The sequence below is a fragment of the Aricia agestis genome, chromosome 6, assembly GCF_905147365.1.
Source record: "Aricia agestis chromosome 6, ilAriAges1.1, whole genome shotgun sequence".
NCBI classification, from domain to species: domain Eukaryota; kingdom Metazoa; phylum Arthropoda; class Insecta; order Lepidoptera; family Lycaenidae; genus Aricia; species Aricia agestis.
Window position 1 is genome coordinate 17,424,795 of NC_056411.1, and position 24,465 is coordinate 17,449,259.

At 37.2% G+C, this 24,465-nt stretch overlaps 2 protein-coding genes across 3 annotated transcripts; one reads left to right on the forward strand and one right to left on the reverse strand.

Moving 5' to 3' along the window:
* Positions 1-202: 202 nt before the first annotated feature.
* Positions 203-14,799, forward strand: LOC121728131 (alpha-tocopherol transfer protein-like). Of its 2 annotated transcripts, none has more exons than XM_042116245.1 (7): positions 203-493; positions 1,468-1,479; positions 6,387-6,543; positions 8,561-8,678; positions 10,422-10,556; positions 12,614-12,827; positions 14,597-14,799. In XM_042116245.1, the coding sequence occupies exons 3-7, from the start codon at positions 6,431-6,433 to the stop codon at positions 14,749-14,751; spliced, it is 735 nt and encodes a 244-aa protein (XP_041972179.1). In that variant the 5' UTR covers positions 203-493; positions 1,468-1,479; positions 6,387-6,430; the 3' UTR covers positions 14,752-14,799. The 2 variants fall into 2 exon arrangements, with proteins under 2 accessions (XP_041972179.1, XP_041972178.1); XM_042116244.1 differs by lacking the exons at positions 203-493; positions 1,468-1,479 and adding exons at positions 3,234-3,792; positions 5,279-5,459.
* A 1,693-nt stretch (positions 14,800-16,492) lies between these two features.
* On the reverse strand, positions 16,493-23,865 carry LOC121728130 (fructose-bisphosphate aldolase-like). The gene is made up of 9 exons (XM_042116243.1): positions 23,833-23,865; positions 22,373-22,488; positions 21,744-21,835; positions 21,293-21,464; positions 20,589-20,792; positions 19,969-20,084; positions 19,376-19,475; positions 18,480-18,679; positions 16,493-16,649 (listed from the first exon to the last, which is right to left on the reverse strand). The coding sequence occupies exons 2-9, from the start codon at positions 22,482-22,484 to the stop codon at positions 16,554-16,556; spliced, it is 1,092 nt and encodes a 363-aa protein (XP_041972177.1). The 5' UTR covers positions 22,485-22,488; positions 23,833-23,865; the 3' UTR covers positions 16,493-16,553.
* Positions 23,866-24,465: the final 600 nt, after the last annotated feature.

The window sequence follows — 24,465 nt, forward strand, 5'->3', positions numbered from 1 at the left end:
CTGCGCCCGACGTCGTCGTCGTCATCCATAGCACAGTACCTTATATCATCATATAGACACTAGTAGGAAAAGGTGTCCGTGGGATTTCCTTTATATCCACAGTTTATATCACACACGAGCAAAAATGTATTGATGTGACCAGTATGCCCAATATATTTTTAACTCATGACGTAGCAACACTGAAAATAAAGACGTCTTGTGATTCAGTTCATTAGATTACTCTAAAGACTGTAGTATAATAGAAATTAGATAAGCGTCAGTACTAAAGTGAAATACAGTTCATAATAATGGATACAGAAGAAGAAAAAAGAGAAGAAGATGGTAAAAATACAGTTGCAGAAAATACGAAACAAGAAGTCGTAGAAGAAGTGATAATGGCGAAGAAACAGAATGATACTGAATGCGTTATTGGCTATGGAAGATGTCCAGATGGGTACAGAAGAGTTGGAAATATGTGTATTAAAATCAATCGAAGTGAAGAAGAATAAATCTAATAAAACTATGACAAAGCCTTGAACTCTTTGGTGTTTTACTTGTGTCTGCGACTGCGACTGTCATAAATATTAATATGTGTCGAGTTATAATAGTTATCTTCTATATAATGTATGTCGTATTATTTGTAAGTTGTAACTACAGAAGGCGTATACACCATAAAACTTTTCCAAATATAACAACAAGCGTTTTGTAACGTGGGAGAGCCATGCTTCGGCACGAATGGGCCGGCTCGACCGGAGGAATACCACGTTCTCACAGAAAACCGGCGTGAAACAGCGCTTGCGCTGTGTTTCGCCGAGTGAGTGAGTTTACCGGAGGCCCAATCCCCTACCCTATTTCCTTCCCTACCCTCCCCTATTCCCTCCCCTTCCCATCCCTACCCTCCCCTATTACCCTATTCCCTCTTAAAAGGCCGGCAACGCACCCGCAGCTCTTCTGATGCTGCGAGTGTCCATGGGCGACGGAAGTTGCTTTCCATCAGGTGACCCGTTTGCTCGTTTGGCCCCTTATTTCATAAAAAAAAAGCGCCTGAAATAAAATAATTTCTATACTACGTTCCGTGCAAACTCACGTCTCTATATAACTTTTCGAGTACTTTGGGTATCTTAAGAAAAAATACAATAACAGGAACACAGGAACACGAAGACTAACCCTTGTGGCACTTCAAATATGAAAGGTAAATTAAAAAGTAACATAAAGGGCCTATAATAGTAATTGAATACAATACTATTACTTCCTACAGAGTGCCTTGATTCGAAATAGTTTATTTTATTTATATCTAAACTAATATTATGAATGTAATAGTATGTATGCATGTCTGTTGCCTCTTCACAATAAAGACACAATCAATTTTAATTAAATTTGGTATGAAATAGATACTTTAAGTCTCGCCAAAGGCCTTTTTCATCTCGGAAAAATGTATGGCTCTTGATAAACGTAGCAACAAGCACAGATCTACAGTGTAAATTGTAATACAATAATTTCATAAACTCTTTAGTATATAATCAATATATAAAATTACATGTCCTGACTGACTGACTGACTGATTCATCATCGCTGAGCAAAAACTGTTAAAGTTACAGCCACGAAATTTGGTGAGTAGGGTTGTTTTATTAAGTAGACACCCACTAAGGAAGGAATTTTGAAAATTTTACCCCGAAGGGGGTGAAATAGGGGTTGAAAGTTTGAATGAAAGTCCGTCATTTCTTGAGTTAGAAAAATGAAATTTTATGTTTGGGCTACTGATTAAAAATGATTGGATACGTGTTTAGGCGTTTCTGGTAATTCTACCCCGAGGGGGTGAAATAGGGGTTGAAAGTTTAAATGAAAGTCCGTCATTTCTTAAGTTAGAAATATGAAAGTTTATTTTTGGACTGCTGATTAAAAATGAATGGATAGGTATTGAAGCTTTTTTGGAAATTCTACCCCCAAGGGGGTGAAATTGGGGTTGAAAGTTTGAATGAAAGTCCGTCATTTCTTGAGTTAGAAACATGAAACTTTATTTTTGTGCTACTGATTAAAAATGAATGGATACGTATTTAAGCGTTTCTGGTAATTCTACCCCCAAGGGGTGAAATTGGCGTAGAAAATTTCAATGAAAGTCCGTCATTTCTTGAGTTAGAAACATGAAAGTTTATTGACGTTTGCGTTTGACGTTTGCTTAAATAGGGTCCCGTTTTAACCTTTGTAGGAACCACAAAAAGGGGAAAATTATCGAACATTGTTATTATATTATATTATTATGTTAAGGCGGACGAAGTCGCGGGCAACAGCTAGTAATCAATATAATAATCTACCGGTGTACTTTAGTAGGTAAATCACATTAATTTCGATATTATAGCACCTGCAGCGTTGGCCAATATTTCCTAACCAGTGTCCACTGTCCGGCTTGCGTCAAGTTTCTGTTGCAACACCTACTAAAGTGCGTTTACACTGCGCCAGAGCATAAGGTCAAAAACGTAAACTTGGATATTTTGGTTCCGTATCCTTGTAGAATTTCATAAACTATGTAGAGCTTATATCTGTATGAATAACAAAGAAATTGCTAATTTTTAAGGAGAAAAGACAAAATTATATAACATACAGTCTACTTATAACAAAAAAAAAAACTCTAAAATATTGTCGCTAAAACTGTCAGTATCTTCTTGTGTAAGCAAAACACAATGCTACGGTAGATGCTGTGCTTGTATCATCATCAATACAATAACTTCTTCATGAATATTTTAAAACTTATGTGACAGTAGCTAACGACAATAGGGATGATGACAAGGTCAAAGATTAGCGAATTTTGTTAATAAAATAAAGAAATCACGGTAAAAAGTAAGTGTTCCCAAAATTTCAGCTTGATAGCATTTGTATTTTTTTTGTTATGCGCCTTTAAAGTTGGATATTCAAGTGGATTTTTGTCTCAATTAAATTTCTTAATATTTGTATACAATTCGATAACTTATGCAATTAAAAGCAACTTTTGATATGAAACCACTTTCATAAACGCAATATTTAATATACCTATCGAACAAAGTTGTCACCCGATGCGTACAAACTACGAAAGACTGACGTCAGTCTTTCGTAGCACTTTGTATGGAGCGTTTCGGGCAGATCTTTTTTATGAGATATTTGAATTGTCATATCTTTATGAATTTTTAAGCTATCAGAGTCATTCTTTCAACGATGTTTCTATTTTTTAAGTGTCCTTCAATTACCGATAAGAAAAAAAAATTGTCATCATGCCTATTCGAGAGAGTCTGCGTATCAATGTTACGTATTATAATATCTTTGACCGATAACGTAAAAACCCGCCAACATACGTTTCCATTCATCATGACTCGAGATAGATGATCTATCTAATAAGAATGTGATCAATCAATCATTGTACTCGACGGGGGTCGAAATCACGACCCTGAGGTCGAGAGTCTCTACTCTCACTATAACAAACGACAAACTGGCACAGTGCGAAGCCGTCTTAAAAACCGCCGTGTCTTGTGAGGAGACAACATAACAAAAATATTTATACAAAATCAAAAGAATACATTTACACCTGTATAAAATTTAGTGAAATTCCATTTTGGTGTATTTATTTGGGGTGTATTTATCTCATATTATCGCACTCGTCTAAGCACGTGTGTAGTGTAAAGTAGGCTAAAACGGTAGGCCATGAAACAGTAATATTGACTTACTTACGTTTCTCTCGTCAGGAAAAAATATAGCGATCGATATTTTTATTCAAATTCTACAAACAATGAAACCTAAAAGGAGCCAAGTTGCCTGATACAATTCGCAGTGACGTTTTGCGGAGAGGTAAGTAATGTACGTAATTCGCTGCCTAGGATAAACACACTTTATACGTGGGAGAGCCATGCTTCGGCACGAATGGGCCGGCTCGACCGGAGAAATACCACGTTCTCACAGAAAACCGGCGTGAAACAGCGCTAGCGCTGTGTTTCGCCAAGTGAGTGAGTTTACCGGAGGCCCAATCCCCTACCCTATTCCCTTCCCTACCCTCCCCTAATTCCTTCCCATCCCTACCCTCCCCTATTACCCTATTCCCTCTTAAAAGGCCGGCAACACACCTGCAGCTCTTCTGATGCTGCGAGTTCATTTTTTTTGTAAATTATTAATTCATGTATGTTCATAAGTAAAATAATATATTACGTAACCGTAAATATTGGGGACCTGCAAGACAGGCTGTGCCTAGTGTAGGACCAAAGTAGAAACTAAGTCTGATAATGTAAAATGGTATGAAATAAATGAATCATGAATTATGAGTGTCCATGGGCGACGGAAGTTGCTTTCCATCAGGTGACCCGTGAGCTAGTGTGCCCCCTTATTTCATTAAAAAAAACCGGGAATGCACCTGCCTATCTGGTAATTCGATTCATGCAATGGTAAAGGAAAGAACTTTCTATGAAAAAAACGGTCACTTGCTAAAAATGAAATATTTTAAACCTATTCGGTATCACTCAATAATAATAGTATGATTATAACCAAACATGGAATAGATGTTAGATAATAACTACTTATATAATATTATGTATTAATAAGTGATTAAAGTTGCTTTTTGACCTAGATCAAAAAGCAACCGCTTTCTGTTGTTTGTAGAGTCGTAATATTTTCTAATTAATATTCTGTTCTAATATGAACAGAATATTATTGTTCATTAATATTAATAGCAATTAAAATTAACGAAGTTTATATATTTTCTTATAATTATTTCATTTTGTAATAAAAAGATTCCATCGCACATTGCGAAGTTCAACTCAAAATTAAAGTTCGGTCCCTCTCCCCGCCACCGAAAAACTTTCAAATCCTTTCACCGTTTTTGTGAATCAAGCTTTAGTATTTTTTTATATTTGGTGTGTAAATATTGTGTATAATTTATTATTTATTATATATTATTAAAATATTATTTATTTGTGCTATTATACAACATAAAGAACGCTACGAATTTGTATCTTTAAAATTTTTGCCGAGACTACACGTACGGTTTTCGCGAAACAAGAATAATTGTGTTATTTTTATGAAGTCTTAGTTACTTAGGAATTACTGCATAGTGCGTCTGCTATTTGTCTGGGTGAGTTCTCTAAAAAATTATGATTATTTTTTCTTAACAACATACAATATGAGTTTGATATGATTTAAGTTTTTTAATAGATTTAGGAGAAATTACTCAAGATGAAAAATGATATAAAAAATTTAACATACAAGCAGATAAAATATTTTTCTTAGCCCTTCTTTAAGTAAAACACGTTTGCAACAAAATATAAAATTTGTTTAAACGCTTTAGTCAAGCTGCCGCACCTCTCGAATCAAAATGGGTCAAAAGAAGCTGCTGTTATTCAAACCGAACATGATACATGAGGTTCGGAAGACGTTTAACCTGGAAGGACCAGGGAGGATGGAGGCAGCAGTAGACCTGCTAGAAGAATGGGTGCAGAAGCAGAGACACTTTACTAAACATGATATTCGTAAGTTTTGATGCTTATTATTTATGGGTGCCTGGTAGTTTTGATATAGTTTAGGATATGATCTTGGTCATATCTTAAAGTATCCAGAACCTACTATAAATATTTAACTTCTTTTTCATTAGGAATACCTAATTACTGCAGTAATTTTCTGTTTCTAATTACTATTTATATAGTCATATTATGTTTTGAGTGGTTTTCAGTGATTTCACTTATATTTTTAAGTTCAATGGAAATCTACGGTACCTATTTAATATTTTACTAGCAGCCTGGTTCCATTGAAACCGGCTCTCGTGACCACAGCACATTCATTGTTATGTAAACAAAGTCGTAATGTTAGTTGCGTGACACTCATTTCTTCTAATACTTACCAAATTGTGCTATCGTCAGTGCATATGCCTCGCCTCTAGCTCGCCTCATAACATTATGGATAGATCAGATATTTAAGGGCTGGTAGAGCCCTTAAATATCTTATCTATCCCTCTATTACGTACTCGCAAAAATTTTATGTTTGTTCTTTGAGTTTACCTCGAGGGAACCGTAACTTGGAAAATAGCAAAGAATTGATTTTTGCTTGAAAGAAGCTTCATATTTAAATCTGATTAGCTTTGTCCACACTGTGCCTTTTTCTGTTCATGCCCGCGATGCATGCCCTCTGACTGTATCCAAAAAACAAAAATGACAATGTTGGCATTGCGTTCGTTGACGCATTCAATTATTGAATGCGCCAAAACGAAATGAAAGGTGAATGAAAGAAGATGACGAAAATTGAAGACGAAAGCGCATAGTGTGGACAGAGCTCGCCTCTGACTGCTTTAATTTTTAAAACTGTATCTTCAGTTTAAATTTTTCTCCGATTTTAACCCATCACTCCCTAAATGTCCTGGTTTTAGCCCTTCCTTGTTTTAAACCATCATCCTCTGCTTGTAGCTCGTCACTACCTGGAGACGACGCTGATCACGTGCAAGGGCTCCATGGAGCGGTCAAAGGCGATGCTGGACAAGATCTGCACCATGAGGACCCTGGTGCCGGAGTTCTTTGGGGAGTACGACGTGAAGAGGGACTTCCCCGGGCTGAGAGATTATTTGTGAGTTTTTTTTTCGTGGTAACTCCAAGGAACCATAATTTTCCCCTGTCCCGTTGAAACCGATTTCTCCTGACGACTGATCCTGTTTTAAGTTTTTCCAAGGAACCATAGTTCTTTCCTTTCCAATTGAAACCGACTTCTTCTGACGATTATTCCTGTTGTGAGAGGTTGTGAGTTGATTTTTGTTCGAGGTAACTCTAAGGATCCCCGTTTGTTTGTCCTTTTGTGATAAACGCGGTAGTTTTTTTAAAACAGTAATTCAAAAAGTTTGTGATCAACAAACATTATTTAGTAGAAGTTTTAATCTGTGTTTGAAAATCTAAATAAATTAAATTATTCTTACTAGCACGAACCAGAGGTACAGCAGTGTCTGATTTTTCTGTGGTTATACTTTCTCAATATAAATCAAGTATTGATCTAAGTATTTTTAGTATAGTAGTATTTAAACGCATAGCAAATGACGCCGCCTAAATAGAGATGGACAAAATAAATGTCTATAAATGCCTTCTTTTCTATAAAGAAAGATAATCGTCTATCCCAGGCGTCTACCTTGGTTTAATTTATCTAAAAGCTTAATAGATGTATGCAATTCGGCGGAAGTTGTAAAGATACCGCCTTAAAACGCTCTCGAATAATTGCTGTAATTTGGATAGACGTATTTCCTATAATTTTGCACGGATCAGAGCAATCAATACGCCATTGGCTGTATTTACTAGCTGTTACTGTTGCTACATCGATTTCATAAAGTTTATTTTGCAAGGTTTTACTGAATTGACAGGGCAAGCGAAGCGAGCCACAACCTGTACATTTTGTGGTACACTTTACGGAAAAACTATCACGCCTATTGATTTGTGCTTAACATAGTAATTTTTATTTATATGTAGATGTTGTATCATCAGTCAGTCAAGGTTTTTTTATATTTATGTAGATGTGTTATTATCAGTCAGTCAAGGTGTGACGACTCGATTCCTCACAAAGTCCAGCTCGGCTTTTAGCTAGTAATATGATGGAAGCAAAGGCACTTCACATACTATAGACATTTTATTTCGTACGGTATACCGTCAGGAAATTGATTTATAGACTGATGGCGTACCAAGGTAATTCGGTGGACTTAATATGTCAAGTCAGTGCTAGTCGTGATCTGTTAGATGATATTGAAATATGGGTTGACATAACCCGACCAAATAACGTAAGTTCTCCATTTGCCTATGAAGCAATTTTTCTGATACTTGCATTTTATTTTGATGAAAGCTAACATACAGTTTCTAACAGTAGTTACTAGTCAAATTTTAATATGATTTTAGCGGTTGTTATACTAACATCAATAATTTTACAAATAATATGCTACCGTGGGATAAGCAATAAAAATAACTTGAGTTTTAGGTTCCATAATTTATTGCTTAGGTTAGGTAGCAGGTTGAGGTCATCAGGAAAAATACTACTCCAAAGCCAACTGCAAAGATCAATAAAATCCGATACTTAAATAGTTAATTTTAGTGCCTAGATTTTTAACTTATCAGTTAAAAATCTAGGCACTAAAATTGAGATATTCTTTACCATCTGATGAAATTACAATTTATAAGATAATTTTTTAATTACTTATGTCTAAAACCGCCAAGCAAAATATTAATATTATTAATTTTATTTATATATTTTACTCATTCTAGTTTTGTGACATTATCATTTATGTTCTACCGTACTACTGAAGCTACTGATCCGATTTTAATGACATCTTCATTCAATCTGTTCGTTATAATATTATCCCTAGGCTAGTGTGGGTAGTCTTGCACCCTTACTAATAAAAAGTTACACAACAATTATGTATACTCGGCGTCATAGTTCTTAAATTTTTTCCCGGTTTAAAGTCTAATTTCTAACGCGTCAGACAAGGACCAAACGTCTGTAAACACATTATGCACTGCAAATCTTTTTGTAAGCAAATTAAAAAAAGCCTTTGCATTTTCAAACTTTTGTAAGTACTTAAAGATGTTATAATTTAAACTTTCATTATCTACAGTGTCACAGTCCTCCTGCCAAAGCCGACTGCGGATCTCTGCCGCGTGTACGTCTGCAAGATCTACGACAATGGCTCCATGAAGAAACACGCCATGAACGCCCTCCGATATCTTACCATTGTGAGTTTTAACATAGGCTACTTTTGTATGTACTATCAGAAAGGTTGATTCACGAGCACATGGCAGACCTACGTTATTTGGTAGATTTATGTCAAACCCACCCGACAGATCACTATTATCATGGAATTGACAGTCCGATCAAATGACGTAGGTCCGTCAACTGCCTATGAAACAAATTCTTCGATGGTACTATCAGTGATTGATTCATGGACTGATGGTGGACCTACGTTATTTGGTCGACTTATGTCAAGGCAATGGTGGTCTGTCAGCTGACGTAATCTTACCAGATAATGTCGGTCCACCATCTACATGTTATTATGAATCTATTTCTGATAGTACTATGACTAGTTTGAATATAAAGTGGGTATGAATTTTCAAGCTACGAATTAGGACAGATCGTTGACGACCATAACGGTCGATTACAAATGTGTGGCCTTTGGTATGTCCTATCAGAGAAGTTTGTTCCTAGGCAGATGAGGAACCTACATAGTTTGGTCGCGTTACGTCAAACCCAACCGACAGATGACAATTAAAGGAGTGAGCATATTGAGACGGGCCGTGCCCCCGGCACTCACCTCAGCGGGGCTCATCGCAAAAATCCGCCTCCATTTGACGACCTCTGTGGCTCAGTGGTGAGCGCGTCGGTAGCTCAAGCTCGAATCCCGCCGACGGAACAAAGAGTTTTCAAAGTTCCCGGGTCTGGATGTGTATTAAATATGTGTATGATATAATAAAAATCTTAAATATATGTATAGTATAAAAGTATTAAATATATTTCCGTTGTCTGGTACCTGTAACACAAGTCCTTTAGGTACTTAGCACGGGGCCAGACTGACGTGGTGTGAAGCGTCCATAGATATTATATATTATTATTATTATACAATTTATATGGAAGCAGATGCGCGTATCGCACACTGTGTCGGGGCGCAGCGGATTTTCGTCATTGCGACAAGGCCCGGCCTGGCCCGACAAACCCGCTACGCCCCGGCAACAGTGTGACCACACTTCACATAGATTTCCACTTTTTGGTAGATTTGAGGTCAAATGAATGAATGTCGATTTAGTAGTCCAAAATTTTTTGTAAATTTTAATAGAAGATCGATATTATATAACAAATAATATAAAAATTTAAAATGCATAATGAAGACAGTACATAATATAAACATTTTAGTTTTATTTTAGTTTTAACCACGTAGAATACATTGATTAATAAACGTAGATTTTCGGTAGAAGCTAAAACACGGTCTAGTAGATTTTACTAGAATATAGCAACGTTTTTGATATATCGAGTGAATACTCAAAATCCGTCAATGCGATGCGACCCGGCCCGGCAATGGTGTGCTATAGGCTATAGCGCATTTTGCGCTGCGCTGAGCCCCGATCCGCCCCGACACGCCCCGGCACGCGCCGATAAACTGCGCGTACCTTAAGTATTAACATTAAATTGACATGATCCGACCAAATGACGTTGGTCTGTCAACTGCCTAGGAATCAATTTCCTCTATGGTACAATATTATTCCATACAAATATTATTATAAAATATGTAAAAGTGTCTATCAGCTGTATGTTATTGTTTGTTACCACTTCAAGCCTAAAAAAAGGACATAGGATACTTTTTATCCCTGTATATCCCGCTAAATTATTTTATTATAAAATAATTTAGCGTAACGGAGTTCCAGACTTCATCTAGTATTCTTAATGATCTTATACTTTCTAATTTCGGAAATTCTTCCTATTTCCAGCTAGCAGACTACGTGAAACTCAACGACTACCTCAGCAAGGCCATCGTAATCGTGGACCTCATGGACGCCAACCTGTCTGACCTCATCGGGGGTATAGACGTGGTGGACATCAAAAGACACTCCTCCATCATCATGGTGAGTTGATGAAAAATAAAGATACTGGACTAATTGATGTCCGCAACCGCAACTATGTGGCACAATAAATCGTTCATCGCGGGGAAGCGTACACTTTTTTGGGATAAAAAGGATCCTATGTCCTTTCCCGGAATTTAAAGAATCAAAAGCGGTTCAGTGGTTTAAGCGTGAAGTGGTAACAGATAGACAGACAGTCAGATACACTTTCGCGTTTACAATATTATTATAGTAGGGATGTTGCCCGCGAGTATTTTACTAAATAAGAAATATCCTTTGTTCTTTTCTGGAACTCAAAGTACGTCCATACCGAATTTTATCAAAATCGATGAAAAGTTTGTGTACAGTCTATTGACGGTTACACATACAAACACAGACAAGTAGACACGCTAACGCATTTATAATATTAGTAAGGGTATAAAATATCGATAAAGTTAATAATTAATCATTTCCTTGTTTCAACATTCGAACACACCGCGTATTCACTACGGATGATATATTTAAACACAAAGTAACAATGACTGCATTCGTGAATGAAATAATTTACATGTGAAACTAGAAGCCATGCAGTCGAGAGTTTTATCGAAAAATTACTTGTATCAAATTTAGGCTAGTCATAAGGTAGACCACGGACGCTCACGGAGCGTCCGTGGCCTAATGGGTAGACCTTCCGTTCGCACTCCTAGAGGGTGCAGGTTAGAACCCGGGTGGAGGCGTGTACCAATGAGACATTTTCTGATTTCAAGTACATAATACGGACGCTCGTACGGTGAAGGAAAACATCGTGAGGAAACCCGCACATAGTTGGTCCCAGACGTATTGACTAGTTCTTTCCTCTGGACTAGACCGACTATGATGCGAGAATGCCGTATGCGCTTGGGCAACCATACGGACATTTAAAAATCTTGTCCCAGGCAATTATTTGAGGAGTGGTTACTTCGCTCTGAAAAATACTGTATAGATCATCCACAACGGATGTAAAGGCCTAGTTAAGGTAGACCATAGACATAGGCTACATTAATTTCGGTCAGCATGTAGAGTTTCAGCGTGGTTCTCCTTTACGTAGCAACATCTAAAGACGTGCGGTCAAATGCGAAAGATTAGTAAATTAGAATTACAAAAAATGTTGCCTAAATTTTTCGTAAACTTAATTAAAACTATACTAGAATAACTTATGAAATACCTCTAATCTGCTCATAATATGAGCGCAATTACTTAACAAACGCGATTTCTTTTCCGAGGACATGATACTTTCGAATTCGCAATGTATAAATCAGATATGTATGTAATATATAGGTAGTATTGCATGAAACAATGTGGAATTTTTATAAAAGTAGACCATAAGATTCCGCAATCGTCGCAAAGAATTAACTATTATAGTCCTCCTGAAGGTGAAGTCTAGTAATTTGAAGAACGATAAGTTAAAACTTTGTGCTGGTCGTTTCTCGAAACTCTGTTCGGGCAAAGTGAAATCCTGCAAGACCCGTACACTTTCCCGTTATAAAAAGTAGCCTGTGTCCTTTTCCGTGGCTTATTCTATATCTGTGTCAAATTTTATTTCAATCGGTCAAGTAGTTCACTCATCGCTTAAGGCAGAGTTTCGGGTACGATAGAACCTACCGCAATTCTACCAGCGATCATCTACAGACCTGAAACCACCCCGCTACTTGGGGGGCCGCGATGCGCAGGAACACCTTGAGCATCACGGCTCTCTCTCTAGGACTCGGTGCAATGGGCGGCGGTGGCCCCACAAAACCGCCCCGTCCTAAGAGTAAGACCTAGCAAGAATATGTCGTCTTCGAAAGAAACCCCTCTCCCGTCCTCACAAAATTTTATAGAAAGACTTGAAACCGTCACTGAAAAACCTGTTATAAATGTACTATCAGAGAAGTTGATTCATAGGCAGATGGGGGACCTTCGTAGTTTGGTCGCGTTATGTCAAACTCAGCCAACAGATTGATATAATTTGACCAAATGACGTAGGTCATCATCGTAGGATCGCTGACAGTACAAAATTCTATCATTGCAAGATCTTTGATATGTAAGCGTTGACCTTTCAGGACGGCTTCGGCATGCGGCCCCAGAAGGTGTACGTCCTAACAGCGTCCAAGCTGGTCTGCACCCTGATGACGCTGATGAAGTCGGCGGTGAAGCAGAAGGTGGCGTCACGGATGGAGGTGGTGAAGAGCTGCGAGGAGCTGCACAAGCATCTGCCGAGGGAGATACTGCCGATGGACTACGGCGGGAAAGAGGAGTCCATCAGGGATATTCAAGGTTTGTTGCTATATAATACCCTCACACCGGTTTCGGTGCCGGTGGCCGGTTTCATTGAAACCAGGCCAGTCACGCTGGAGCAATTTTATAGTGGCCAAGTGTGTGCGCGCGCAGTACACGAGCACTCTCTATTGACTATTCCTTTTGCTCTCATAACCCAGTGGGACAGTGTGGCGCAGGACCGACTTTCTTCATGCCTATCCGACGCAGGGATCATCTTACTTGTCAGACAATCAGGTGATCAGCCCGCATTGTCCTAACCACGTCCTAACCAAACTTAGAAATAACACGTTTCCAACGCGGGAATCGAGCCCACGACTGAGTCAAGAGCAACGCTTTAACCGCTAGATCACGGAGGCGTTTGTTGCTAAAATAGTTGTTTTGATAGCACATTTTGTTGCAGACATAATAAATAAGCCAGCCAAACAGGTGACCCTTCGTGAGACATAATAATACGCAAAGTCAAAGTGAAAAGAAAGTAGAAACAAGTTAAACTTTGGGAGTGCTTCAAAAATATATATCACTTCAAAAATATATATTTTTTTGTCATTACTTATTAGCAAAAGCCATTTTAAATACAATATACTTGTACAATAAGGTTCTTGGTAATATAACGTCATAAATATTATGTCGGTGGGATTGCATAGTGCATACTTTTTCACCATCGGAATTTTGTCTGCAGATTTAATTGTAATTCTTGTAATGGTACGCTCGGGTAACTATTTGTTTCATGCATTTTAAATAACGTAACTTTTGCATTGTTTACACAAAACGATTATAAAATACCTGATATTTTGGAATTTATAAACAAAAGTATAATTATACTAAATTAACAAGTTAATCTTAAAGGAATGTTTGAAAGAATCATGAAACATACTTTTCGCACCTAGCAAAAACTGAACACAGCTAAACCGCTGTTAATAAAGTATTATATGGGTATGCTTTGATCGATGTTGTCGAAAAGAAAGTTGCGAACAACTTCTAGTCCTAAATGCATATTTTGTTTAGCTATCACTTTTGTATGGGTCATTTAAAAACACACCGCACTGCGTCTGCACGTTGCTATTTGATTATGATCTTTACGCTCAGAAAAGCCACAAATCACCTCGTCTTGTAACGTTGAAATATGACTTGTATAATCTTTAGCAAATTTTATGTAGAAACTATTTAGTAAATTTAATAATAATTGGACCAGTTAATTATTTGTGTATCATCCCACAAAAAATTACGTATTGAGTTATGAATGTAGTCGTGTTCTTTAGATCATTTAGGGTGGGTTGTACCAACTTACTTTAACTATAACTTTAACTACAATGCAAAATGTCAAATCTTTGGTTAAAGTTAAAAATTGACGCCATCAAGATATATTATTATATTTAACCATCACCATAGAGTTGCTTTTGAGACAAGGCTTTAAATGCACGTGGCGAAAAAGGAACTCACGCTGTCATCACACAAAAACGCCATATTTGACAGTTCTCCTTTACCAGCAGCGCCCCCGCCCACGTTCTTATAAAGCCTTGTCGGACCAGCAACGTGTTCTGTCAAATTCTGTGGTCAAAGTTAAGGTTAAAGTTAAATTAGCCTTAACTATAACCATAACTTTGACCATAACTTTAACTTTAACCACGCCTCTGGTGCAACACAACCATATATTTAAGAACAAGACTGCGTTCATAACTCAACCACAGAATATATATTAGTACTCAACAAAAAAAAAATGTGGGTTAATAGTTAATACACAAATGCTTAACTTTACTTATTTTCAGATCTCTGGCTGGACGCGTTATCGGAGCAGGAGTTTCTGGAATACCTCCGCGAGATGAACACGGCAAAGACAAACGAGGCGCTGCGGCTGAGGGCTGACTTTAATCAGAACTATGCCGGCATGCCCGGTACCTTCAAATACCTGCATATCGATTAAGAGCCTACCCATTTAGCCAATACTTTTTCTTTATCGCTTCTTTATAGATTCGCCGATCAAAATGTATGAAATTGACATAAGATGCGTTCGACAATATGACGTTGACGTTCGACTCGTCTTATGTCAATTCCATACATTTTGATCAGCAATTCTATAGAGAAGCGATAAAGAAAACGTCTTGGCTACAGGCTCTAATTACAGTGCCTTCGATCGAGTATGTCCATATTAAACGAGTGCTCGGCTGAGAGCATTGTCTTGCCACCGTAGCTTAGTCGGTGGGCGTGGTCATGGCATGAGGATTAAGGTGAATTCCAGGGAGAAGGTTTTATGCTAGATAAGTGATAAATGATGATACTTTTGAAAGAGCCCATCACTGAGAAATTTGAACGTTGACCTATCTCTGTAGTCGCTCTTGTCTCTTTTAATCATGTATGAAAATAATACTTTCTCGTTCAAGCGTTTTAAAACTATAGGAACGAGATAGCATCATTGAAAGAAGAAGACAAAAGCGTCATATCCTACCTTATATCATTGTACCATCCTAGAAATTGATTGATGGACCTACATCATGCGGTCGGGTTATGACAATTCAATAGTCGTGATGTGGTTTATCCAATTACGAAGGCCCACCACATGGACTCATGGGTAGATGCTTTTCATAGTACCTACGTGATTTGCCGATGGACTTGAGTTGGGTAATGGGTTTGCTAAATTTTCAGGAATTTTAAGATTCTATAATAAGCCTATACTCTACTTTTTAATCGGTATCTAAAATGTATATTTACCTGCTTGGATATAATTAGATTGCCCCTGCTATGCTATAAGATGAATAAAGGCTGTTCTTGGCTTTCAGATACTGAATTTTCTTATTGAAAAATATACATTATCTCTAGGCCATGTATTTTAAATAGTGTAAATAAATTGTTGTACTCGTATGTAGCTTTTCAACAGTACCTTCAGAATGTTAAAAATAAGTTCTTATTTAATAAAATATATAGATATTAATTTTGACTATTATTTTGATTATTTAAACCTTTGTTAGTAAAACAACACTTAGGGCCTGTTTCACCACTTTCTGATAAAGTGCCTAATAGGCTATTCACAACTTTTTTGACAGATTCTTCATACTTGATCTGTCAAGTTAATTGGTGGATAGCCTTATCAGGAAGTGGTGAAACAGTCCCTTATTTGATTTCGGTGTACAGTCACAACTGTTGTTTATTTTACGAATCAATAACATTAAATAGAAACATTTCTTTGAAAATTAATTCATTTTCATTAGTTTTTGTAGCTTTTATGATAACAATATGTTTGTAAATAGATTTCTAGGCAGTTGACGGACCTACGTCATAATATTGGTCGGATTATGTCAAGTTGTAATCTGACGGCTAGCTTTGACGTAACGCGACCAAATTATGTACTGACTCCCTAAGAATCAATTTCTCTGAATATACATTTTTGTAGATTTTTACCTGAATAATCTTATCTTATATCTTTAAACGAGCAATTTAATTTAATATATATAATTGGAATCTCGGAATTTGCTCCAACGATTTTCATGAAATTTAGTATATAGGGGGTTTCGGGGGCGATAAATCGATCTAGCTAGGAATCATTTTTAGAAAATGTCATTTTATTCGTGTTTTATCGATAATCATACATCAATAAAACATCGACATCTATTGGCGAATACTAATACTATTTTGTGAGCTACTAATTGCTTTAACAGCACAACAACAGTCAATGAGTGTTTGCTATACCGAGCGAAGCTCGGTCATCCAGGTACTTAATGTTTAATCGCTTTAGTATTTGTGGTTTGTACTGAAGTTGGACTTGTCACCGGCTGCTGTGGTGATGGATCCCGCCTCGTACCTCCCCAGCGAGGCTAAACCGTTTGCCTGGAAAAAAAGGATTTAATTAATTGAAAGGCTCAGAGTAATACTTGATATTAATTATTAAAGGGTAGTAGGTTATGACTTATGAATATTCCTTAGCAGATGACCTAAGCTAAAACCATAAAGGTAAAACTGCACTAGAGTTCTAAACTTGTCTTACCTTAGTTTTGATAACCATTATAATAAAGGAAATGATTTCTTTTCTAGGTTACTCTTACTACCTATAAGCCATGTTAAACAGTTCCAATAGTATCATTAAGCAAAATAAGGTCCTTCTTATCATCTTACATCTGCATAATATTAATTTATGGAAGAAGTAAGTAATATATTATCTAATATGGCGAAGAGCGTTCATAAACACAGTTCCCAAAATAAAAATCGGTTCAGCAGTTGAAGCAGAAGTGACAGACGAACATACACACTTTCTTGTTTAAAATATAGGTTTCTACTTATACAATCCATGTACCTTGAATTACTTAGCCGATTGTGATGAAAAAATATTAGCCACAAGGGATTTTACTGGGCAAGCTTATTGGTACAGAATGCTGAGGACTGACGCATGAACCCCGAGGGAAATCCGGGTTACTCCTAATTTGGACGACTTATGTTGGACAGAGACAGGACAATATGTCATCATTATAATATGTTAATGCTTTATTTACGTAGCTATTTATAGCAATATGATGATTTTTGTTATGAACAAACAAGGAAACATTTAGTACAAGGCAAACGTAACGTAAATATAATAATTTTGCTACAGTTAATACTATATCAGACAGGAAAATATATTATAATTTCGTTAACGGACAGTCAGAAATAATTAATCATAGGCAGAAAAGCTATCTACGTTATTTAGTCGGGTTATGTCAATTGGATACTACTCAACTAAATTACGTATGTCAACCATCTGACTATTATAATATTATAGTACAATAGTACAAATGTTAGGGTGAAACCAAACGAGCGTAATTTGTGAGTTTGTGAGTCGCAGAATTTCGGTCGCGTAAATATGTGTAAATCAAACAGAACTTTTGTATGAAACTGAATGTAGCAGAATTTCTGCCAGCCGAAATTCTGCGACTCACAACTCACAAATTACGCTCGTTTGGCTTCACCCTTATTGCGCCTAGCAGATTTTAAACATTGAAAGCAGCGAACCATGTGTCGAAATACATAGCAAGGCGCGCAAATTTTTCATGTTCAATATTTTGTTCGCAAGTTTTGCAATAAATGTTAAAATGGCTTAGTTTGATTTGTATGTTCACTCAATGTCCTTGATGAAATACTGATGATTCTCAAGTCTTGTCATCTCATCACTCATGTCTGTCTGTTGCGTCTTCACGCTCAAACCACTTCACAACAAACACACGGAGAGAGAGATTTAGAGAGATAGAAATTTTTGAGTATCGAAAAAGGACGTCGATAGTTTGTCACACAACAACATTTACAGTTCCCGCACCCTAAGCAAGTTTCTTTGCCAACAAACTTTCGAACAATATTTAATCTATAATTCCCATAAAGTTAATATACCTAGCGGAATAGAGCAACAATCTCGAGCTGTCAAACGAAACCGAAATTGGTTTCATCTGTGTGTAAAAATATGTGTACTTACGTAATACGTCATACACTTACACAAGCATGATTGAACATGATTTCTATGAGATAAAATTGTCAACGTGCGGCACGTGCCGACTGGACGTCAAAAAAGGGTGATGCTTTCATGTATCACACGTCTCTTTTTACCATGCAGTTTTACTAATAGTGACATCTCTCTTGCTCAGGCCTTTGTTTCTCTATTCCGCTAGCTATATTAACTTTATGATAATTCCATACCTTTGCCCTTTTCAGCAGTTCCAATTGGGCTTTAGGTACGTTCTGCGGTTTGCCAGCCCAGGTCTTCCAGACGGACGCCTGGAGAGCCCTTCCGTAGCTGAAGGTCAGAGCCCAGGGCTTGTACAGCTTCACCTGGTTAATGGCGTTGAGGTTCAGAGTAGCTTCTTCCTCTGACTGGCCACCAGATAGAAAGGCGATGCCTGAAAAGTAAAGATATGGGTTAGGTATAGTATCTTGTTGTACACCAGATTCTGGTACTTCACCAGAGTTAGTTCTCAAGCAGATTGCTAGGCATATTTTATTTGGACGGATTATGCTATAATCCATCTGCTGGACTTGATGTAAGCTGACCATATTATGTAGGCTGACATCTGTCTATAAATCAATTTATCTGCAAAAGCATAAACAAACAGAATTATGACTAACTTAGCAGAATTATCTACTTGGATTGACCGAGTAGCTAAATTAAGCTCTCATTCTTCATCTTATATATAAAATTCTCGTGTCACAATGTTCTCTCATGTTGTTCACAATCTCCTCCGAAACATCTTTTCTGATTTTAACCAAATTTTATATGCATATTCAGTGGGTCTGTGAATCGGCTACTGGGTACTTTTTATATTGATAAGTGCATTTGTTGAATAAATAATAGTAAATTATTACAACTCGAGACTGACGGCGAACATTGTTTGTGCGACGGGATAGCGATAGACGTTGCCATGGTGACATACTTATTTAGTCACTTCAACAAAATAATTCATGCGAAATACTCTATATGGCAAAAAAACGTTTGCTGGGACAGCTAGTAATTCTATATTATTATGACATTTTGGGAAACGATTAATGTTACGCTAGACTGGCGTATTAATGGGCCAAATTCTAGGCTTGAAAATGACCTGGTACAGCAGCTGGGATGGTTCTCCGGAAGGCAGTGACGGTTGCTACGGCGATTTCTTGTGCGGTGCTTCTCTTCTTGCATTCCTTGCCTGGGGTCACCTATGGTTTAGGAAAAAAAAATTAGGGCCGTAACGTCCGTCGTAGAACATTTATTATAGTATTCTCCGAGAGAAGTTATAGGTAAGTAACTCTTCAAATAATGTAGCGCCTGGAACTATCTACTTATATCTATATACCTATCTGGAATTATCTATAAGCACAGGAGCACCTGAATAATAGAGACCTTAACCTCTGTAACATTACCGTATATGGACCTATTAGTAACCTATTGGTCATCGGTGAGTGTATGAATGTATGTTACAAAACACGTTAGTCATAGTAACTATGTCGTGTTTGTTTTGGGATTTTTATAGTGATTCACTAAGGGACTCCTAGGTGTATTTTGTCAGCCATTGACCTGACAACTGACAATAATAGCAACTGACCTAACCTCAGAAGAGGAAAATAAGTGTTGCATTTTAATTGTATAATAATAGTCACTATAGGATTTTATATCTTTTGTGCCACCAGTTTCTTAAAAAATTCTTCTCACCATGTTAGGCTTTAAGAGGGTTCCTTCCAAAAATACATGATGATCAAGCAGCGCCTTGTACACGGTGGCCAGAACCACCTCCGTCACTTTTTGTGTCCTCTCGATGTCATGATCACCTAGTACCACAGAAGAAAGTTAGTAAATTTTTATAGTATGCGTAGCACTTTATTATCTTTGGACACATGGACGTACAAGAAAATTGTATTTTACAAATGAGTTCTAGCGTAAAGAGATAATGCACAGACAAATAAACACTTTAGCTTAAGTACGTAATACTAAAATATGTTAGCCGCAACTTGCAAGTCAAGATATTTATTTATCGCACATTTTACAGAGATAAAAACTATCCTTGGTTTTTCCTCGGGACTTAAAGTATCTCTGGAACTTACAGTTCATTCATTAAGTGATAATAAGAGAGGCAGAAAGGGTTAAGCATTAATAATAGACAACAGTAACCTCAAAAGGCTTACCATCTAACAGTACGTCCGGTAAAACTATCCTCGGACTTTCCTCGGGACTTAAAGTATCTCTGGGACTTACAGTTCATGCATGAAGGGATAATAAGGCAAACAGAAAAGTCTTAGCATTCGTATAGACACCAGTAATCTCAAAATGCTTACCATCTAACAGTACGTCTGGCTCCACTATCGGCACCAGACCCTGGCTCTGGCATACCGAGGCGTACCTCGCCAGGATCTGGGCAGTGTCATTGATAGCCCTGACCGATGGCGTGTGCTCCGATATCTTCAACGGGCACCGCCATTTTGCGAATCTACAACCTAACTTCTTGTAGTCGGAACAGCGTTTGGCAAGATCGTCTAAGCCTGAAAGAAAAACAACAAAAATAAAGTTCCTATCCGCATTATTACGCGGTACTATTAGGCAGAATTTTCACCCCCTCATAATATTATTATTACATTTAAGTATATACTTTAAATACCAACTTTTGTTTGTGTTGTCTGCGACATATAGCTTAGCTTAGGTTTCTTCTTTTATCGAACTCCAAGCATGGCTCGGAAGTCGGACTGCCGGGTACAGTCCGCGGTAAGCTTTTAAGTAGATCATTTTTCTGCCTAGCGCAAAAATGGAAGGGTAAGGCATATTATGCTCTTTCAAACATTATGCCTCTTTGATAGCGCAAGTAAAGAGTGTGCGCGATTACATGCTATTGGTAAAACTTCAATTGCTATTGGTAGATTGCGATTAGAAGGTGATACGTTATTGGTAGATATTATACGCATTCGCATACGCTAATTTTCCTAAATGATCTTAAAGTTGTGTGCGGCCTATACTTTTGTTTAAATAACACTAGTGTTATAAGTACCTTGCGTGGACACTTCGTCTGCAGACAGGAACAGGTCTACTACATCTCTATCAACCTTTATTCCCGGTATTATGTTATTTTTCTGGAGAACTTCTACGAAGGTTCTACCATCATCAGTCTTCTGGTGCACCGTCTCATCAAATAGTATCACAGCTGATACATGTTCTGAAAGCTAACAGAATATTTCGGAAGTAAGTAAGGATATACTATTGAATCCAAATTAGAATTGTGTTTGTTTTGCTCGAGGAGTGATTCTTTAACCTTGACCAATTATTGTTATCATTAAAGAAAGGTAGAATGAGCGATTAAGCAAGATAGATAACGTTAAAAAAGATTAACTACTCAGCAGCATCTTCGTTGTCACTTTCCCTATACAAAAAGTAACATATATTATAATATGGTCGAATTGAGAAGCCTCATTCTTTTTGAAAGTATTTTAAAAATGACTTACGTTGTTAGTAGTGAAGACGAGTTGTCTATATTTTCTGCGGTTTTCATCGCTATTGTTTAATCCCACTGAGGCCAGCAGCTTGCCGATTCCATCTGAAAGTTTGATTGATTTTTTAATAACAAGCAATGCTGGTACCTCTAAATGTAAAAAAAAAAAAAAAAAAAAAATATTAAAAAAAAAAAATTATTATTAAAATTATTTTCATCTCTTTATTGCACAAATGCGGATTTAGTTATGGCATTATTTTTTTCATCACTTCGGCATTCAATATTTGATCACTGAATGCTATGGTTGAAACAGTTCAAGAAAATTGTATTATATCAGTGTTAAATACGAATTTCCACTAAGAACCTACAATATCATGGACAATATATACAACGAGGTTTTGCCCGCGGCTTCGCTCGCGTTAAGAAGTATTATTAAAATTTACAAACTTTCATCCCCTATTTGAACCCTTTGGGATTGGAATTTATCAAAATCCTTTTTTAGCGGATGCCTACGTCATAACATTTACCTGCATGCCAAATTTCAGCCTGATCCGTCCAGTGGTTTGGGCTGTGCGTTGATAGATCACTATGTCAATCAGTCAGTCAGTCACCTTTGAGTTTTATATATATAGATATACAAACCATTAGTTTCGTCAACAGCCAGAATTCCCTTGCCAGGCGTGACAATGGCTTCGGCAGTTCTCTTCAGTTCCTCCTGCAAGCTCACGTCAGGATACGAGAAGTAGGTGGCCATGATTCTGAAAATTACGTTTGCTTCGTCGTGTTTAATAATTATTTCACCAAAGTCATAATTTATGATCTCTTGCATTTACGTGATAAGGGAGAGATATAATTTAATAAACAACTATAAAAATATGAAATATGTAATGTATATTTGATACTTTTGCTGCCTTAAGACCATTTCAAGCAGCAAAGGTATCGAATATTCAAAAGTATACAAAAGTGTCCACAGCCGATTATAAAATCTCCTCTTTTCGGTAGCCGGTTAAAAAAATTACAAACCTTTTTTTTTTTATTAAATAAGGGGGCAAACGAGCAAACGGGTCAGCTGATGGTAAGCAACTAGATGGTCGCCCATGGATATTGGACACTCGCAACATCAGAAGAACTGCAGGTGCGTTGCCGGCCTTTTAAGAGGGAATACGCTCTTTTCTTGAAGGTTTGCAGGTCGTATAGGTACGTGATTGTAAAATATCAGCTCATTCACAAGAATTATACTAACAAGTAATAATACAAAGTTCAAACTAAAATTGGAAGACCAGATTTCTATAGTTACCCCGAATAAAATAAGAAAAATCAAACCAGATAGAGCTTTGTACTACAAAAGCTAGGTAGACCTTCAGAACTGGAAGTCCTAAAGTAACCGCGACTGAAACTCCATAGTTTCTGGTCGTTTTTACCTGTATAGGGATCGTTGGTATAGAGGTTATATACAAGTAAACTTTCAGCTTTTATAAAATTACGAAAGTCTAGCCGTCGCTGGCTCTTACTCTTTAAAGCCTGTTGTGACTTTTAAGATACAAGAGATCTTGCTAATGACAAACTAGATGTATAGGTGTGATCTAAATCTGCGCTTTACTTGTCTCAGAAATAGTTAATGAAATAGGTAATAAGATAATACTTAAATAATGTATATCCAAAGAAATTGATTCCTAGGCAGTTGATCATAATATGGTTGGATCATGTAAATTCGATGTAAATTAAATAATTGTGGTCTGTCGGCTGGGTTTGACATAACGCGAGCAAACTACGTAGGTCACCTATCTGCCTAGGAATCAACTTCTCTTATAGTACATTTTAGAGAAAATTAATTTATAGGCTGACTGACCTACATTAATTTGGTCAATTCGCTAGGTTTGACGTAGCCTGACCAGAAAGTAGGACCACCACTAATTGCCTATTGAAAGCACATGATGAATAATAAATTGTGTTAACATTTAAGATAAATGGATAAGCAAAAAATTGTACTTTGACCTCAGAAAGAATTATGAGAATATTGTAAAAACCCATTTTGATGAAATAAATGACTTTAACTTTGTTTAAGATGGCCGAATGTTTGTAGCAGATTATTTAACACTTACACTAAGTGGCAGAGTCGGTGACACTATGAATACAAATATCTCTCTGATATGAATATTTGTTTAAATTGACAGATGTGGAGGTTATCTACAGACTAACAAGGCTGTTTTGGCGCCTATCGTAATTAACGCCACCACATTATTGTTAGTGACAATACCCCCCACACGTCCGGTTTCGGTAAACGTGACCGGTTTAATTGAAACCAGGCCAGTTACGCATATAATTTTATAGTGCCCACGTGTGTGCGTAGCACCCAGGAGCACATTCAATTCCTTTACTCTCATAATCCAGTGATAGGACGACCGACACGACTGACAAGAGACTGATTTCTCATTTATCTGATCTAATGCGATCTCATGCGCCTAGGCGCAGGCCCATTTTTTTACGCTCATCCGACGCATAAATCACTTTACTTGTCAGGTGATCAGCCTGCATTGTACTAAACGAACTTGGAAGTAAGTAATAAGTAATAACACGGTCTTAACGCGGGAATCGAACAGACAACCCACGTCAAATGCTACGCTCTAAGCCACTGGACCATAGAGGCGTTACAACGTCACATGAGACTCTTGAGAGGGTTTTCCTGTCAATATTATCTAAATATCGTTTTGCAAGTGATAGTCCGAATGAAAAAC

Coding starts and splice junctions, on each gene's coding strand:
- LOC121728131 (XM_042116244.1), top strand. CDS start 5,306: ATGGGTCAAAAGAAGCTGCTGTTATTCAAACCGAACATGATACATGAG. Junction 5,460..6,386: donor CTTTACTAAACATGATATTC/GTAAGTTTTGAT, acceptor CTCTGCTTGTAG/CTCGTCACTACCTGGAGACG. Junction 6,544..8,560: donor CCCGGGCTGAGAGATTATTT/GTGAGTTTTTTT, acceptor CATTATCTACAG/TGTCACAGTCCTCCTGCCAA.
- LOC121728130 (XM_042116243.1), bottom strand. CDS start 22,484: ATGGCCACCTACTTCTCGTATCCTGACGTGAGCTTGCAGGAGGAACTG. Junction 20,085..20,588: donor GCCAGACGTACTGTTAGATG/GTAAGCATTTTG, acceptor CTGTGGTACTAG/GTGATCATGACATCGAGAGG. Junction 19,476..19,968: donor CCCTCTTAAAGCCTAACATG/GTGAGAAGAATT, acceptor CCTAAACCATAG/GTGACCCCAGGCAAGGAATG.